Source organism: Neolamprologus multifasciatus, chromosome 12 (genome assembly GCF_963576455.1).
Source record: "Neolamprologus multifasciatus chromosome 12, fNeoMul1.2, whole genome shotgun sequence".
Taxonomy (NCBI): domain Eukaryota; kingdom Metazoa; phylum Chordata; class Actinopteri; order Cichliformes; family Cichlidae; genus Neolamprologus; species Neolamprologus multifasciatus.
In genome coordinates, this window is record NC_140450.1 from 31278484 (window position 1) to 31298688 (window position 20205).

A 20205-nucleotide genomic window follows, 5' to 3' on the forward strand; every position below is an offset into this window, starting at 1 on the left:
CTGTGCGTATGGTCTCTTAGTTGGTGTGTGTGTGTGTGTATGTGTGTGTGCGTGCCTGCTTTCCCTTCAACTTTGTGAGATGCACATGACCGTGTTATCTCACAACTTCCTTAATGAGGATTTTGTAAACACTGTCCTGTAGCCTCTTCCTTGTGGAAGAGCTATTTTGTTTGGGTGGGTGCTCCAGAGTTGATATTCTGCACTTGTTTATTTGCTTTGTAAATGGTGGATTCTTGCGAGCTGCTGCCTAGGCTCCATTGACCATTTCGCTTTTTGTTTTGGACAAAATATACCACAGGTCTGTTGATATCGTTCAGTGCAACAGGATGCATCTATTAGGCAACGGTGGCACAAATGAAATTGAAATGCAATGAGGTGTGAGGCCTTAATGATAGAGCGTAAAAGATACTGAGTTCACTTTGGGTCTTGACAACATTTCAAGTAGCTCGTGAGAATCACAGAGCAGTACAAAATCATCATTCCCGTTCGTTCAGCCACTTCCACACTTGTGTAACGCTTGCTGAAAGTTACTTCCTCCTCTGAGAAGAGCAGCAGTATGTCTGAAAAGGGGTTAACTGAAATCAAGAAGAGGTGAGGCACGCTCACGACATTTCATCTGGGGCACCAGCTTGCAAGGCATTCCTCTCAATTAGAATAACAGGAACAAGTCAAAGGTGATGGCAGTGGAAACTGGGTGACTAATGAAGCAGGCGTCCGAGGCCTCGTCCAATGTATTGGCACGTGCTACACGCTACAGCACGTGTGAAGCAAGCAAACAGCTAAGCCGTGAGAGACTCTGATGACACCAGTTAGCAACGTTTCACGCTGGCTTCCAATCAGATCCGAACAACTGCTCGGTTCGTCACCTGAACCCTCGTCTCACTACACAACTGTCCTTCATTCCTGAGCTTCTTTGTGTGACCCGCAGATACACTCCTGATTTTGGTGCGTCACACAGATGGGAAGGAATGAGCCTTTCCTGCCTCTGCCACTCATCTGCCAGGCTGATGGTTGACAGACGTTCTTGTTATCTGCCTCTTTGTTAAACTGCTGCTGCAACAGGCCGTCACATCTTCCTGGTGGACTTAAGAAAGCTTGATAGTAAAAAATGTCTATTTGCACACAGTCAGGCCCCTCCATATGGTCTCCATTATCGGCCCAAGAGTGTAGCAACTGAGGATTTAGGGAGCCCACAGTTGCTATTTTTGGACCAAAGCTTATAGGAGCAGATATTAAGTCCTGATATCTTGTTTCTGAATTTTAACGATTTCCGTCTGTGTGTTCACTCCCCAGTGTTATCCTTTTACGACTATTGAAAATCAACACAACTTTCACCACAAAACCTCTGCTGTAATACTTATTTTTACTGTTTTTAAAGTAGTACATAATCATTTTTGTCGTCGTTGACAAAACATTGACTAAGTCACCATTTTCAAACACATCCAGGAGAACCCAGAGTTGCCAAAGACCCTTTGTCTTCGCCAACTCCTGAGGGAAAGGTCCGGATATTCACCTAACCTTTCCCCCGCACTTCTGTCATGATATTGTGGGGTTTTAGTGGATATTCCAGTACCTGTTATTAATAACTGGAAGGCTGGGGCTGTTTCCACCAGAATCTGCTGCTCTCAGGCAAACACAAATCCAAACTGAGACCAAATAATTTCTGATATTTCTTCATAGACCCAGAATGGACCACAGCACAGAAGACAAATTCATTGCTGGGCCTAGTTTGACTGTGGTTATCTAGGTTCCTCCCACAGTCAAAACACAAGCGTGGGGATACGCTGAAGTGACTCTAAATTGACCGTGGGTGTGAATATGAGCAGAAATGCTTGTCTGTTTCGATTGTCTGGCCCTGCAATAGACTGATGACTGCTAGGATAGGCTTGAACAGTTTGCTTCTCTCATAGCTTGTATATTAAAGATGAATGTAGCCATCTTTTGTTTCATAACATCGTCCAGTCCTCTCTTGGCCCGAGTGATGTTATGATCGCCTACCTATTGGCTGCATCTGTTTGTACCATCCGGTGTGCCAGTTAAAGCAGCCACGCCCCCATTTTTAACCCCTTTTGACGGAGAGTTAGATGAAACCTAACCTCCTGTACTGTGCTGATGAAGGGCGGAGTTAGCTAAACAGACCTTAGAGGTTTTAATGGGAGTTACAGAGTCTCGGGATTGACACTTTTTTGAAGTTCAAATAATTTTTCCAGCCATGTATCTGTCCCAATGTTCCTTAACGTTCCTCGAGAAAGATTTTTTTTCTGTTTTCTGTTATTAATTTGTTTGAACTGTGGGGGTAACACAACACATATTGGTACAAAAAAGCTTGAATGAGCTGTAAGATAATTTTGCGCATCGACAGACACATTTCAATTTGTGCAACTTTATTAATTTACCACTGAAATGAAACATGTTTGAATGACACACACTCTTTGTACTCTCTAACATTCATATTAGTTAAAGTCCCGTTATCCTTCGGATCAAAGGGTTTGAGCAGAGTTGATGCCTGACCCTAGATTCCCATGCAAGTAATTCATGTAAATGAGTTCTGTTCAGTTACACCAGATGAAGGCAATTCATACAGTGACGTAACTGTTGCAAACGGGAGGATCAAACATGTCCTTAAAATAAACACAAATATAATAGTCAATAATTTATCTATAGGACCAAACGGTGACTCCCAGTTCCCGTGTTCATGGATGAGGCTTCCCTTGTTAACAGGATCATAAATCCACATGTAAGTGAATCTCAGAATTACGTTTAAGTAGGAGCTTTCTCTCTCATGAGGAACTGCTGAATGTCTCTTTGCAGCTCGCCGTTGCGTCTCTGGGCCTCGTCTCTGCTGCGTTCTGCATTTTTTAGGCAGATCTCCAGAGCGGCCACACGGCGGCGTTCAGCCTCCAGGGCCGACTGGAGCTCTGCCACGGTGGCCTTCAGTTCCTTGTTCTCCTGCTGCAAACTGCAAGAGGCAATGACAGACATAAACAGGTTCACATGTGCAGTAAGAAAGTCAAAAGAAAAGCTAAGCTGTGCCAGGAAGAGTTTCTGCACCGGCAGTTTTCCCTCCAAATAACTTACGTCAGTTTTGTGTGAACACATGGACTTCCAGTATAAATAAACTCGTTTTAAGTTTCCAGGAATCTAGTACAATTTATGTTTATTATACTCCAGGGTCTGCTTTGCTCATATAAGATTCTCTCACATTGAATCCAGGCTCTAAATGTTCTGCAACAGCACATCTACACTCTACAGTTTCGGGGTAGAAATTGAGCATTTCATTTCAGTATTTCTAAAACATTTCATTTTAGGAAAATTAGTGTTTAGTGACTGAAATGGTGGGTCAGGGCGTCCATGTGACTCTTTTGCTAATCTCACCTGTCTAGAAGTGGCTGCCCAGGGTCTTTCTTCAGCTCTGGCAAGCTGTTGACCTGTGGAAGAGGACTGCTCACTGGTGTGGTGTCTACACTCTTCTGATTAGAGAGCATCCGGGGAGACTGGAAGTCACTTTCAGGGGTTTGTGGCACAGAAGTGGAAGAAACTAAATTCTCACTCCCCCTCCGAGTGGTCAATCTGTCCTCCTCCTCTTTGTTACTCATTGTAGACCCCCCGAAAAATGATCCTGACGTTCGCAGGTCTAGGATTTTAAAAATGTCCTCTGACAGCGTGGCGCTCTTCTCGTCTGTGCTCTCCTGGATCCGACTCCACCTGTTGAGGGCTTCGGTCTTGGCTGCCATCCCGGTGAGCGGGCAGTTGAAGGTGGGGAGGGTTTGGGTGCGTTTGCGGGGGCTTCCCAGCCAGTCATCTACAGAAGGAGACAGAGGTTCCTGCAGCGAGGTTTTGGGGCTGTGGTCTCCCCTGAGTGGACCCGGACTGTCATTGTCCTCCTCCTCCGGAGACTCAGACAGACATGCGTCACCCATCTGACACAAACACAGACAACACAGACTGATTACACATACAGAGATTTGCTATTTGCTGACAACATAGGCCTAAATTTCTTATTAAGCTATTACCATCCTCAAATGTATCCATGTAGCAAAAGTACTCTACCTCTCGGTCAATTTACCAGTAAGAAAACCATTAGTAACCATTAGCATAATAACAGTCACAGTCTTACATGTCATGTAGCATACAGAGACACAGGAATTAACACCAGAGTCGATCTGGATGTCTCCATCTGCATTATTTATTTATTCATTAGGAGCCCCATTAGTTCCGCCTTAAAGCACAACTAATCCTAAGTTTTCTACTCTTTGTTCTATATGATCTCAGTGACAGTGGGCATCCCTAACATCCTCTCAAGCACACAGCTCAGGCTTTAACTCGTTTCCTGTTTAAACCTGTTGTTCACGAGGGGCAGCCAATCAAGAGAAAGCTGACTTAAATTAAGAGGAAAAGGAGCAAAGACAAGTCCAGACAATGTAAGGCCTCACCAAAGTCATGCATGAGAGAGACGAGGATTATTCTGATTAGTTAATCATGCAAAGCTACCCTAGCAGTGTCCAACAATAACATATAGAGCAGAGAATGAGCAGAATAAGTCCCATCAAACCAAATACATACACATTAAACACATATGAACACATAAGATGTGACCTGCAAATAAAAGACAAAACGACAGCAGCAGGATCACGTCTGAGTGGAATTCCACTGTTTCTTTGTTCTTTACATGAGAAGGCTGGAAAACTAAAAAGAGAATGGAGAGCTAGCCCAGCTTTGTCTAAGGTACAAACATGTATGTCCTGTCACCTCAACAGCTCAACCATTACCGCATCACCACGATCCTTGTGTACTTAGTTGACATAAAGCTTCTATCAGCTGCTCCCTTATTCACAAGAGGCCACCACAGAGGACAGATCTGTGTGTTTGATTTGGCAGATTTTGAAGCCAGCTATTCTTCCTGATCCTCCCAGTCTCTCCTCCTGGTCCCAGGGTTTCTTCACAGTGTGGAGTAGCTGTGCCAAATAATCACTGTGCTACATGAACAATCTCCTGGATCCACTCGTATGTTTATACGAGTGTTTATGTTTATCGATGTCACGATGAGTGATAAGTATTTCCCAACATCAACCAGCCACCTGGTAATTGTCATTGTTCTGTAGCCGCTTTTGTTAATAAACTAGCTCTGTTGTTTGTCACATATATAAATTCTTATGAAAAAGCTAGTTTAAATCTTTTATAAATTCAAATTTCAGTAAAATAATGTGTCATTTTGACACACTAACAAGCTCGTTGCGAAAGCCTAATGTGCGGCTGGAGGCTCGTACCTCTGCAGACTCCCAGCCCACAAAGCTTCGGGGAGCATTCTTCTGGCTCTCTGCCTTGTTTGAAGGAGAGGGGGGAAGCACATCTTTGGAAAGAGGAAACAGAGTCTCATGTTGTCTGATCATCACCGTCATCAGCTTCTGGATCTGAGGAGTCGCTGTGAAGAACAGAAACGTGAAAAGATTATGATCAAAAGCTCTTATCTTTTGGCTTTTATTCTCATTTTTGATACACTTTCTTCAGTCTTCAATATTTACTTGGATGGGTTTATGCAGTTCACACAGATCGTTACAGAGACATGAGATCACTGGCTGAAAAAAGGAACCGAAAACAAGCAGAGGTAGAATCTACTTAGAAGTAGATGTGCTAAATATTACAAAAGTATCTAAATGGTACACCAAGACTGGTTTATCTGAGCAAACACACTGTTGTTGTCTCTTGTTGTTGCCCAATATATCTAACAGAAACACAGCTGAAACCGGGGTCTTTTGAGATGAACCAAAACAGGTACATCAGTGAGCTGTGTGTCCTCACCCTTCATCACAGTGATAGGATCTTCTATCTGAGGTTTGAGCAGGTTGATGCCCATCACAGTTGCCAAGTTCTCCACGTTCATCTTATTCACCTTGGAGTGTTGCTGTACCTCAAACAAGAACCTGAAAAACAACAGGACACGTAACCAGACACAGGATACTATGTCTCAGATCGAGAGGTTGATCTCAAAACAATACTGGGGTGATGGACCAGAGGGTCTCTGTAGGATCTGGTAGATGTACGGGTGTCTTTCTTTTAAACATATTAAGCTATTTTCAAGTTTGGATGTAATGACGTCCTTCAGCATCTACTCACCGACAAACGTAGCTGAGAAGATTGTAGTTTACTCTGGGGAGCAGAGCAATTTCTTTGTTTAACCTCTCCCAGCCCTGAAAACACATGCAAGCAACCAGTTTAAAGGATACATACGCTCAAAACATCAGAGGATATCCACTTCTTGTCCACGTGTACGCTCAGCTCTGTATTCATCTTGCAGTGTGTTTAAATTAAGTGCACCTCAGAGCTGGTGGAGTCCAGGAAGTTGGTACAGTTCAGGAAGTCTTGGTACTGACTCCAGGGGACCACAGGTTCAGGAAGCTCCCGCAGGTACAGCTTGAGTAGTGACGCCACCGTGTGGACATCTGTGTCGCTGTGGCAATTTAAACGATACTCATTACCCAGCGAGAATAAACCATAGGGATGCAGATTGGCTGACTGGTGTGGAAGCTCTTGAGTTTATCTGCACATCATGAAAGGCTTTGCACAATTATGCTTTCAATCACACTAAGATATGTGTAAATATTTTCTTGGACGCACAAATAATCTTGACATGGTGGTGTGTAGCACAAACAGGGTCTGGGTCTCTTGTTTGCTGTTGTAACTGTGACAAGAGTGCAGTTCAAGAGGGAAACTCGAGGCCTTGCCTTTGATTTTTGTTGCAAAGTAGCTGTCGGTTGGCTCAAAACTCATGTTCCCTGACTCTGCTCACATTAGATTACAGAGAAACAAGCAAGTTAAGTTAAATGGATGTTTTCATCTACGATTTTCTGTCAGAGGAGCTTGTGATGTTGAGTAATAAAGGCATCCTCCCCTGTGCCTGCCAGAACAGGATGTGGTATCACCCTCAGCTCTGAGCAGACACAAATCTATCAGCTTCTCACTACATCTCTCTCATCTCTCCTTGCTTTCTCAGAAGAAGAAGAAAAAAAAAGAGCTGATGCTGTTGATTGATTGAGGTTAGGATATTTGTCTCCTTTTATGGAAGTGGCTCTTATCGAGACAGCTAAATTTGTTTGAAGCACATTTACTGTGTCTTAAAGTTTCTTTAAGATGTGATAATTAATTTGTGTCATAACAACTTTACACTCACTATTTCCTGTGAATTCTATATGAAATTCATGCTGCTGACCTTTTCACGGGACTGCTGTGATGAGCTAAATGCACCTAATGATTCATTAGCTTATATAGTAACAAAACGTGAAGTAATTTATCAATCTTTCACATCATTGTGAAGACATTTTGGCCACTCTTCTTTACTACATTGTTTAACTTCATTAAGGTTTGCAGGTATTCGTTTATGCACAGCTCTGTTAAGGTCCTGCCAAGCATTTCAGTAGTGTTGAGATCTGGTCTTTGCCACTGCAACACCTTCATTCTTTTCTGTTTTACCTGCTGCTCTAGAATACTTTGGTATACAGAGGAGACTATGGTTGACTCAATGACTGCAAGGTGCCCGGGACAAGTGGCAATAAAACAAGCCCAAGTCATCACCCCTCCACCAAACATGGCGAAACATCTCCACATTGTTGCAGAAGGGGTTGTTTCAGATGCAACTTTGCAAAGCTGGGATGTGCAACCGAGGACTTTTTAGAGAGAAGAGGCTTTCTCCTGAGAACACTTTCAAGCAGCCATACTCGTTATGTTGTGTTCTCAACATATAATATGCTAACTGAGGCCTGTAGAGACCGAGATGTAGGGTCACCAGCTGACACTCAGGGCAGGACTCGCACCGTTGGCGCACATCTGGCCAATACAATCGGGCCATTATTCGCTTTAGTCCTGGGAAGATTGTGGTATTGTGTTAACACACCTGAATGCTCCAAAGTTTCTGCATTTACAGAGGTGCTCACACTTGCTGATAATCAGTTAATCAAGTTCATTTGATTAGCAGCACCTGGCTGCCACTCACCCTACCCTATAATTCCTATGGAAGCTCGAAGATGTGCTCAGTTTTCCAGGGTCAGATGCAATGATAATCTCATATCTCCCATGTCTTGAATGACTATAGAGAGAATAGTGAGGTCATTACCTGGGGAAAGAGGGCCTCTCTCCTGCATCAAAGGCATCTCTGAACTGTTTGACAGCATTATCCTGACCAGGGAGGCGGAAGATCCCCTCTTCGTCCAGCCCATGTTCTTTGATGAACTCCACGCACTTCTGCACCAGGATTGGGACCATTTGAGGTCCGAAGCGCTGCTCGTATGTCACAGTGTCCATGAGACTCTTTCCAAACACTGCAGACATACGGAGAGCAAAGATATTTGGCATAGTTAGACAAATGATTTATAAAGCAGCTATTGTCATTTTGTCATATTAAATTTGCACACAGCAGGAAATAGTCTGTTTCAAACACATTACTAGAAATACTCCATAGTTTCGAGTACAGGAGCGTGAATGCACTCAAATATGAACTGCTCAGTTTTCACACTAACATGATCTGACTTGACACATCACACAGACTTTATACTGGGCAGGTTAAAGACCAGCAGAAAAACCCAATATTACTGCATTTTAAATTACACCACTATAATCTTTTGGCTCTAAAAATCTGGATTGAGCTGCAACAATATTTTTGCCTACTAATGAAGCTGTTAAGTAAAATTAGCCTGTGAATATCACTCACAGATATAAATGTGTAGACCTTTAATAACATGACTACTCTACAGTAGGATATTTATGGATATTTGGTATTTGAACTGTCATTGCAATAATATCACACTTTGTTGTCGTGAAATTATAGAACTAAGATAACTAAAACTGCCTCCTGACCTACTGTTGTCCAGTGGAGGACAGAAAAAACCTGCAGCGGGTGGTGAGAGAAGCAGAAGCACACTAAGCCCCCATCACGAACATCTACACTGGCAGACTCCAGCAGAAAGCCTGCAGTAGTCAATGATTCCTCTCAGCCTGGTCATTCCTTTTCTTTTACCCACACCCTTCTAGAAGTGCTACAGCTTCTACAGCTGCAACTAAACCTTCTACAAGCGTCAAATGTGTCTTCTCTGAAGAACATATGATCCGTCCCCACTTTGAACTTTACTACAGCAGGTCTCTATACACTCCTCTGACCCCATTTGACTCTACATTGCATATACTATATATATCTTTTAATCATAAAGATGATCTTATCTTATAATTGCTTAATTTTTACAATTATGTTTCGCCATACAATATAGGAACTGTGAAATCGTGGTAAACAATTATCTATTAGCATGCATCAGCCTCCTTCAGAGTGGCTATGAAGCTATGCATGGCCCTTTGAACCTGAAATTGTGCAAGTGAATCAAATTAAAAATGGCCTAGTTTGTCAAATGAAACAGAGAAATTGTGTAACTCTGAGTGGATGTCCTCGATTTAGCAACTGTCATGCTGGCTGTTCTCTTTCTTTTAGCCCCACATGGATACTCGTCAGAAAACGCAGTGCACTTGCTCTGAAAATGACTTTCATTATTACTATTTGTTACTGCAGATGAAGTGTAATAGTAAGTCAAATGCAAGCAAAACTGCCCCAGCAATACTGACTTCTCTGTTATCCTCGGTGAGTTTACTCTTATGGATTTGGCATCCATAGCTTGGGGAACTAAAGACTGACCATTGTTGTGTTATTTTAGTCTGACAAAGCTTTTTTCATTTTGTGAGCTTCATATTTCATGAACACGAGAATGCAGAGAATCATTGGCAACAATCATAATGCATTAAAATGTTTCCCATTTTCAGGGTTTCTGTCAAAACTGCAAGGATTTACTGACGGACATGAGAAAACAGCTGGTTTGACTCTGTCTGATGCTAGGCTCTAGCCAAGGCTAATCTACCTTCAAACACTACTAATACAAGACATTAAAACAAATATCACGTTGTTATAGCAAATGTTTTTTTTGGCTATTAATTAATAAGTGACTTTTATGTATATATATGCTTGTTTATATTGTGCTATTCTTAGTTAGTGTATTGTCTGTCTTTGTTAATGTTTGTTTATAATGGAGCACTGTAATGGAAAATAATTTCCAATAAAGTATTCTGATTCTGATTCAAATATTTTGAAATATTGTGTTTTTATGGGTAGGTAATATGTTTTGACTACTAGCTAGATTGATGACTTCCTCTTTTACACGAAGCTTAGCTAAGCCTTGCTGACATGGATGTTTTTTTTAGTTTTTTTGTTTGATTAAGTGTTTTACTTTTGGACGGTGCCAGGCTAGCTGTTTTCCTCTGTTTCCATTCCTTTTGATTAGCTAAGCTAAACAGCAGCTGACTGTAGCATCACGTTGTCAAAGGTCAAATATGAGAGCACTGTTAGTCCACTTATCTCAGCTGAATTTGCCGACAACGTCCAAGTTTTTAATTTCATTAGTCAAACAGGATTGTTTCAGTTTAATAATCTGTGACAGATTTTACTGAACCTCCACTTGTTGGCGCTCCGATGACTCTGCGCAAGGTGCGCACCCACTCCTCCATGTCACTCTGGGAGTTTGCCATCAAGACATGGGGACATCGCTCTCTGTCTCCACTCGAGCCTGTCAAACAAACAGGAAACAAGAAATATAACAGGAAATATAAAAAGGTTTCTGCTGCCCAATGACAATGAAGGGATTCCCCTAAAAAAATCCTCTTTAGGTCTTGGAGTAAAAATATCATGTAAGGTCTCAATTGTGAGTGTTGAGTGTGTTACGTACGTGGTATGATCTCAAAGAGGTACTTTCCAGGGTCATCTGAATTCGGGGGGAGTTCGTTAACTTTACTGAAGCGCATCTGGATGACTCCCTGCAGGCCAGATCACAAAACACAAACACGCTCAGAATTGTAAAGTCCTTCATTGCCAAGAACCAACCAGCGCAATTCACACACATACTTACATTTACCCTTTAAAAAGCAGTTGGTATCCATGCAGTGTGAGCAGTGGGAAGGCCTAAACAGGTGCTTTTGTTGCTTATTATTACTATTTAAATGCTTACAAGCTGATGTAGTTTAAGGATGCATTAATGTTCACTGTTTATGACAGAGAACTAACAGCCCTAGCCTCTGTTTTCACTTCCTCTATCTCCCATTACCCTCAACCCCCCTAAGTATTAAAACTAAAACATTATTAAAACAGAAGGCTTTTGGAGTAAATCCTCAATTTTGGGCTTTTGCAGGAGACAAATCACTTACAACAGAAGAGGTTAGGAGCAGCTACAGCTGGCAACATGCAGTCCTAATTACATTTTATATCTAAGGAAATAAAACGCTGCTTTGTTTCTTCATGTTTCACACCTTGATATGGTTGATAACTTTGACCACTTTTTGCTACACCAGTTTCGCTGCAAACAAAACTACGTTTTCAGAGCTCAGACAATAATAATAATTTGCTTGCCTTCATTTTATAATGAATACCAACATGTAGTTACGGTTCAGTTACAAAGTGCTCATTAAGTCGACTCAACTACCTTATTAAGAAGTTCAATTCCAGTAGGATTTTAAGCAGTATAGTAGTATTCAATTGCTATAGACGGTGATGAGTAATTTAATCATGCACCTTTGCAAAATACCATAATGTAACTATTCGAAATGAGAATGCAAATGAGTCTTTTCAATTGCATGACAAGCAGTGATAGACGTAGATAAGCATCAGAATAATGGGTTGAGGTTTGGAGCGCAGGTCTTTATTGAGCAGAGCAGAGCAGAGTGTGACTGTGCACACTTCTTTCTGCTAACATAGCAGCTATCGATCCATCCATCAGTCACTGCACACTTAGTGTCAGCTTTGCGATCCTGACATGAAGGCAGATAAAACAGAACCTGAGCATCTGAGCTGCAAGTGGAACTGATGCCTGGTATTTCAGCTAATGTCCAAATCTGGAACTTCCCTGACACACCCACACAGGACACTACAACATCAGTGGACATCAGTGGAAAGTGCTGACTGTGGCAGACAAGCAGATGTTGGTTGGCTGGCTTTTAGCCAATGATTCCATTGGTAATAGCGTTCAGCTAACGCTGAAACATTAGAAATAAACGGAGCAACATTTTACGTTTAGGCACTGATGAGTTTGTGTAAATATAAATAACCTCTTTATGCAACTCAAAGGAAGGAAGACATTTTAAAGGAATTCCAGTTTTTTTAAGTTTTTTTAAGATTTTTAAGATACTTTTTCTCACATGACTTTTTTATTTCTTTGAGCGTTTGCGGTTACAGTACAGGTTAAGCCGTCTATTACAATATAAAACATGTAATTATTTATGGCATCATCTTCCTGAAGGTTTGCTTTTTGGCCCAGACAGATCTACAGCATACCAACAAATCTTAGCTTTTTCAGAGATGAACGTTACAGATGTATACATGCAAAATATGGCTTTAAATCAAACATAAATCTGCAATATTAAAATTCTTTCAATGGCAGAAGGTCTTTCATGTGAGGCTTCCTGCATCAGTTGTTTTCTCTACAGGAAATGTGTAAGGTTAGCCACACAGCTAGCAGTAAGTTTGTGGTCTTAATTAGACTTGATGAAAGACACATTTCTTATTAACGGATGGATTCTTCTACAAACGTGTGCATTTAATTATGAATAAATGCATTTATTGCAAAAATAGCAAGTTTATGTGACAGGAATGATGATTCGGTTTTATCTGTGCTTATCTCCACGCTTAACCACTGCATGAAAGAAGCATAGCTTCAATAAGAAACTGGGACATGGAAATAACTTTGATGTCTTGTCATCATAAGAACTTCTTTTAAATATATAAATATATATAACATGTGAATGACTTGTTTTGGAAGTGATTTTATTCTAACAAAGGCCAAAGTGGATATAGAAATGAATAATTTTGAAAATCTGGATTAATCTGGTAAGGTCAGCCTTACCTGGACAGTAGTCTCCTTATCATCTTTGTGGTAAGTCAAAGTGCTTCCTCTCAGAACAAAGTAGCGCTGCTGCCAGTTCTTCACTAAAGATCTCTGTTGCTTCTTCAGCCAGCCGGCCTTCAGCGGCCTCTCCATGGACCTGTAGGAGCGCGGCGAGCCCTGGCCTGGGCCTCCCTCTCCAGGTATCACACTCTTGGACCGCGCTGCCAAACACCACAAGGAGGCAGCTTGTAAAAATGTCAAGAACAGCGCGCAGCGTGCTGTGTCACAGCCAGAGCAATGAAATATTACCAAAACATCAGCAGTACTCAACTTCAGCAGAGCACTTCCTCTTTTTTGATATGAATATGCATCAGCCTATCAGAGCTGAGACAGCAGCTCGCTGTATACTATTTTTGTTCCTCAGCTATTGCGTTTCAAGCTGACAGGAAACTGCTGGTCTAAGCTGACCAGTTTCCTGTGGAAGGTGCATGAATGCAGCTGTGATTGTACTAACATAAATAGCAGTAGACTGACCACCAAACAATATGATGGAAAGGTTAGTGGTTAAGTTATGGACAGATAATGTCACATCACCTGTGACACTAGAGGGCACGAGGAGTGATGAAAGAACAAAGGTGACGTGTAGGCGGCCTAGTGAGCACAGACTAAACCACAGACGGTTTGAGTCCCAGACAGCGAGGTAGGACCAGAGATAGCTGGACTGAGACTGAGCCCATTTTCTCAGTGTTTCTTTAATTCTCTGTGTCTTGTTAGGCAAGATGACAGAGTAAAAAGAGAAGAAGAAGGGCCACAGTGGGGTAAACAGGAAGTAGCCACATCATTGCCGGAGGCCTGGTACACTTTGAAGGTCTCCACCTACAAGCTTTAGAGTCCTTTGGTCTCGTTTTAATAGCACCACCCTGATTAGTGGAAAGTTAAAGTTGAGGAAACGTGAGCCCACACACATCGACTGATGTCACACCCCACCCTCAGCTGACAAACATACAGTTCCTTTAATGTCACTTCATATCGTGACTAGCCAGATTTCCACAGCACCTCAGAGATGTGTCCAATAACCACTATTTAGAAGATATTTGCGATAAATCCAACACTTTCAAGTCAAGATGGACTCGGGGAAGTATGATGCTCAGTTTTACACAGACTGTGAAGAGTTTCATAATTCTGCTCAAGTGTATAAATGTGACTACCATCAATAAATGTACGTGCCTAGCCTCGTTTTATGACGGCTTGTGATCAGACCGGATAAAAGTATGACCAAACAAATACTTACAATAAATATTTTACTTTAAAAGCCTGATTCTTTTCAAAGAATACTTTATATGTTGTTGCCATAAGCTAGCTGAGAAAATTGATCTCATTCTTATAGTTTTGCGCTAAATAGAAGTAAGACACCACCAAGCATGAAACCAGAAGATGGGACAAAAGCTAGCTTGTCCCAGATCATGGTTTTTTAACTGGCTTTGTTTGCTTGTTTTTTATTAACTGGAAATTGTTGTAAATGCCGATATATTACAGTGTAGCAGTGACATTTATAGTTTAACTCTCTGTAGAGCCAGGTTAACCTTTTTCCCTAATCTTTATCCTGGCAAAGCATTAGCAAACAAAGCTTGCTAATGCTAATAAGCTAACTGGCTCTCAATCCGGTCGTTAAGTCTGACGTCACTAGCCATGTCTGGGCCTAAACTCCACTGCAGGTCCATATATCAAACGATCACTATGGCATTACTGAGAGTTGAAAAACTGTCTAATGTCTTTCATCTTTAATAAAATGATCAGCGTTCTGCTCTACCAGGTGTAACAATTGAGTTTAACATCCAGGCATCCATGAAAACAGAATTTATGACATTTAACGGAGTTAGAAGTTAGCAGGAAGTTAGCTCGCTAGCTTCTATCTAAATACAATATAGCATGTCCTGACTGTGGGGTTTTGGAAACAAATTAAAACGTACAGCTCTGTTATCACTTCCAACATAAATAAAGACAGAAAACTAAACAGCAGTGACGTTTGTAGGGTTACTAAAGTTTGGCTAGCTGGTATATAATGATGTGCTACGTGACCGCTAGCGACACAGCTATGTTAGCATAATATAAACAAGCTAACTTTTTTTCCACTCGATAAAAGTTAACGTGAGTGTTCTCGGTGGTCAGGAACAAATGTAATCGCATGGCAGGATGCTGTAAAAGGATCAAATTTCAGCAGGAGAACAACTGAGATAATCCATCCACAATAGGATGTTAGTCATTCATATAGTGCTGCATGGGCTGGGCTGTAGTTACATCCTAAGGTTTTAAAAACTGAGCTTAAATAAATGATTAGCGGTAATAAAAGCCGAGGGAGGTCAACAGTGATCACTGACTGTTTTAGGAGCTTTTTGAGATTAAATAGAAGAAAATACAAAACATTAAACATGTTAACAACACAAAAGCCATATTAAACGCAGACTACTTTAGGCCCGGAAGTAGGATTTGTCACGTCATCACTTAACAACCGGATTAAACTTCATACTCAACAGAGAGACATGAAACCCTTCAAACTTGCTAATTATATTATTATTATTATTGGTATTATTTCTTCCTCTCATTTCTTTATATTCTATTTTCAAGGAGCCGAATTTCCTTGTAATTTGGTCTTGAGCAATAACTCTCTGACGTTAGAGTCCAGTCCGTGAACCTATTTTTATTAATCCACATAACACTGACCTATGAGTAATTCCAGCATAAAAAAGGAACTTAATTCCAGGGATGAACCACAGTTGTGTGTAGATATAACAGAACCAATTTTAAATGTTGCATTAGGCACTTCTCTGCAGGCCTGCCACAGAAACATAGGATTTGTTCCCATTTTTTATTGAATATATGACAAATGCCAAAGATAACTCACCCTGACAGGCACAAAACAGTATATTTCACCAACAAGGTGATTCCCTAAGTCCTTTTAGCTAGAAACATGACGCTATCAGTCATGGATTGGTCTCCCCGTGCCGGATGGCCACATTATTGAATCAGTGTGGAATTATCTTGACCTTGGAATTATGTAGGGAGCAGAACAAAAAGCAGCCAACATTAAATGTCCTTAAAGAAGTCTAGAGAATTCCTGAAGACTGCTTAAAAAAATTAGAAAGCTGCCTAAGACAGTTCAAGCTATGTTGATGCCTATTGTGAAAGTCATGCCAAACTGTATAAATCTATGTAATGTTTGCACATTTTTCAGTAGAACTGCACTTTTACTTGCAAAATTCAAAGAAATAAGGGGTGGCTAAAGACTTTTAGTAAAGTACTATATGTCTCTGAGGACTTTGGATGCCATACACAGAGAATATGTCTGTGAAGGTTCTCAGTCATCCAGGTCATCGTAGTCTAAGGAGCTTGGAAAGAAAAGTGTCTGGACTTCTTTAAGTTGCTTGAAGACGTTTCACCTCTCAACTTAAAGAAGTCCAGACACTTTTCTTTCCAAGCTCCTTAGACCATACACAGAGAAGTTATGCAATGCAGTTTTAGCTTGCTGGTGCCCAATTTAAATGTCTGTACTTTAGGACTTTCAGAGGCTCTGCAAGTTCTTCCTTTGTAACACAAGTTAAACGCCTTCAGTCTGAAGCTTCATATTTAATCGAGAGGCGTTCAATGTTCTCATTTAATCCTGTAAAATAAGAACATCTTCAAAAATGTCAACATATGACATTTGTTAAAGGATTGGTAAGTACTTGGGTCAAATGCCTTATTCCTCATCATTAACATTGACTCTGAAGGTGTGTGTTCGACCTTTACAATACTTTATTAAAGGACAGATGCAGTATGACTGTGCAGACATTTGCACATCATACAAGCCTGCACTTACATATACAGTATGTAGGCAAAGTTACACAGCCACAGGAACTTAGCTCTTGCATCAGTTTCCTGTTGAAAGGCTGCATCACTTCAGTCCCAGAGCAAAAAGAAAAAGAAGCATCCACTACCTAACACAAGATATCTCAGGGCAGCATGAGGAGAATCATGAAGGGTCACCAGCATTGAGGAAGTTCTACTTCCATACTGGTGCAAGTCTGGGATATTAATATCCATGTGAGGCAGATAAAATAGATGCAGCTCAGGCAGCTACTTCCTTCCACAGTACTGAACAACGCTGACACCAATGGCAGAAAAATTAGAGTTAAAAAATTATAGTACAACTGTACTGTAGAAACTCATCTAGTCACTGCTAGTGTCTGTGCTAACCTGTCGTGCCTTGAAAACCTGAGAGGAAACACCATTAAGTACTGCACTGATTCCACCCTGTGCAAACACCGCTGAGCACAGTATCAGTGGGTCTAGCACGCTGTACACTTTAAAAATATATCCTTGTATTAGGGTTGTTTGGTCAGCCGCTGGGGGCTACTCTGAGGCCCTCAAGAGAGGTGACGCAAAGTCTTAAAGCTTTTTGTGTAAATTGAAACCGTGAATTCTATGGTCTACGACGAGGGGTGTGTAAAACAAAAAAAAGTGGGGTGTTAAGCAACTGTGGTCAACTTCGCCATTGTGCTAAAAAACCCACACAACCCCCTTGTTATGCCTTTGCTATCGGCTTGTTTTCTAGTATGAACCACCTTTGACTTCTTTGGTTATACCGCATGTAATTATAGGCAAAGAAATCAAAGGGCCACTGTTTCTTCTACGAGGTACAAATCTTTGTTGTACAAGGTACAGATCCTGCAGTGTAAATGTGAATGTGAGCCCTGATTTCTTGGAATGTCAGTTGGTCAGTTTAAAGTTTACACGTCATTAGATAAGAACAAAACTGTTTCGTTTCTAAAATTTGAAATGTAAAAGCCTTGCATCTGCTCTGGCTGTCAGTGAACGCAGCACGGCCACCTGCTTACCTATGCGAGCTGTCTCTGCCTTGAGGGTGCTGAAGTCCCAGTTGCGAGGTAGTTTCAGAGACATTGTCCGTCATTCATGCCACGGGTCAGTGTTTTAGTTCGCACATGCACCTCGCCGGAGCACACACACGCACACAGACACACAAACACACACGCATACACACACACTCAAACACACACAGAGAAAGAGGAGATCTCGCAGATCAAACTTCCTTCTTCCTGTGTGTTAATCTTCTCTTTTTTTTTCAGCTGTTCACAACGCGTCCCCTCAGGTTGCCTTTACTTCCATGTTCTGGTAGCTTACAGCAGAAATGGCTTCCAGGTTGTTTCACTAAAAGGTGCAAAAAGCTCCAGGGCTTCATGTAGTGGGGAAATCTTCAAGTGGTTAATGCTGGATGGTGTCACAAGAAGAAGAAGGGGGGAGAAAAAAAAAGCCACCGGCGTCTTCTTAAAGGAAATGGTTTGTACCTCTTGGTGTCACTCCCTTAGTGAGCATGTTGCTTCACAGCTCAGCCCTCACTGAAGCAAAAGTCAGTATTTACAGAGGTGTTGTAAATGCTGATTTTTACATCTAAGGTGAAAGGTTAGGCATCTCACAGTGGCCCACAAAATACTCCCGACTGCACTGATACTCCATCATTAAACAAGTGAGCAACTATTACACAGCTGGGTTTAAGGAAGTCAACTAAATGCAACTAAATGGGGAAGAAGCCCAAGAAGGAAGAAACCAGTCACGCAGTAACCACTTTTTTTTTAAATACCTTTTAATTTTCTCTGAAACAAGACAAAGCACATTTCCGCATCAAAAAGAGTACAGCTTTTCTCTAGACAATGTACAACGCAACACAAACCATTGCACATTTGAATAATTATATAGTGAAATCATATAGCTGTATAATAACTTCAAACCACAAAATATAACACAAGGCAGGAGGGGAGTCTACACAGCATGTGGGACAGACACATCTCTCCCATACATTCCTTTTTTTTATTTCAAAGAGACTCCTGACTGAGCAGGATGCAAAAAAGCAAAGTGGCACTGTCTTGATAAAAGTAGCACAGAGGCGTATCCAACTGTAGGTGCCCCGAAAACAGGGGAAGAAGGAAAAAAAACCAACAAAAATCAGGTTTCTCTTTGAAAGTGGCATGATTATCTCTTAAAAATGACCTGCTTGTGAGCAAATCTCAACTTCAGGGGTTACTGGAATGTATCAAGCAGCAGTCAGAAAGGGTCAAACCCATCCACCCAGCACAGGAGTTCCAGCTCTCTCTAGTGGCCGTCTGCAACACCAGGCAGTGAAATGGCAGTACAGAGCTGCAGGCTTAAAAACTGTCGAAGGACAACGACACAGTGAGGCTCAAAAAACAAACAAAAAAAACCAACAAAAATCACAAGATATCTATTTCTGCTGAGACACTAGCTACCTGGAACCTACTAGAATGAGTTTCCACACTGATTCAAGTCACACTCCACGCAGAAGTGAAAATACAACGGCTATCAGGGAAAAGGTTAAATAAAAACACCCAAATGTACTAATAAAGCCACAGCAAGAAAACACCTTTCTGTCATCTCTGCACTTTTTCCTATATGGCAATAATAATAATAATACTTTCAATATTCCTCTAAGAAAAATACTAAAGAACACTCAAAATAGTCTTCCTAAACAGCCTCTTAATAAATGTATAATATAGTAACTTTCCAAACGGTTTGCTTAAATAAAACATCTTCAGAAAGACGAAGAGTAGCTGGATGCAGCACGGAAATCATGAATGGAATGACACAACACATAAAGCCATGCCTGGGTTTACACAATGGCTCCTATGGGAAAAAAGGATCACCCTTTTATAAATTGATTGCCACAATCTAAATCTGGGTAGCAATAAAGTGCTTTGCTTAAAAATATAACTTTTGGGTTTTTTGGGGGGGTGGGGAAATTTAAGGTGAAATAAAGCAGTCGTTTACTGTATCAGCTGATTTGTATGGCTAGCATAGAGACATGCTGTCACACAGACAACATAAATAAATATTTATATATAAATAATATAAATAGTATGCGTTTCTTACTCTCCGTGATCATATCCCTGCTACACTGACTACTGCATGAATGTTCATATTGCTGTTTTGTCCAATGAGTACAGACATGAAACAAAACAATGAATGTGTACAAACACCATCCAAGTCTTTTGTGTACAGGGCTTCTCACCTGAACAATCACCGGTAATCTGAGTGGATTAATTTTCCATCTGTCTGTGAACTTTAATAACTCAGCACAGTGGAAGAAAAAGTGGAAAAGCAGAGGATGAAACAGCCAGACAATTCCCACAATGCATCTTAGCAGCGTATCCCTGACTCAAAGGCCCACTTTATTCCACCAAAATGTGTCTGCAGATTATGAAATGATCAAGAGCATGAGTCAATGTGTGGCAGGTTT

The 20205-nt window shown here is 41.1% G+C and overlaps 1 protein-coding gene across 1 annotated transcript; it reads right to left on the reverse strand.

Moving 5' to 3' along the window:
- Window positions 1-2356: 2356 nt before the first annotated feature.
- Window positions 2357-20114, reverse strand: arhgap25 (Rho GTPase activating protein 25). The gene is made up of 11 exons (XM_085180424.1): window positions 17774-20114; window positions 12918-13120; window positions 10752-10839; window positions 10479-10592; window positions 8108-8312; window positions 6316-6448; window positions 6115-6188; window positions 5800-5921; window positions 5268-5422; window positions 3376-3920; window positions 2357-2959 (listed from the first exon to the last, which is right to left on the reverse strand). The coding sequence occupies exons 1-11, from the start codon at window positions 17835-17837 to the stop codon at window positions 2761-2763; spliced, it is 1902 nt and encodes a 633-aa protein (XP_085036550.1). The 5' UTR covers window positions 17838-20114; the 3' UTR covers window positions 2357-2760.
- Window positions 20115-20205: the final 91 nt, after the last annotated feature.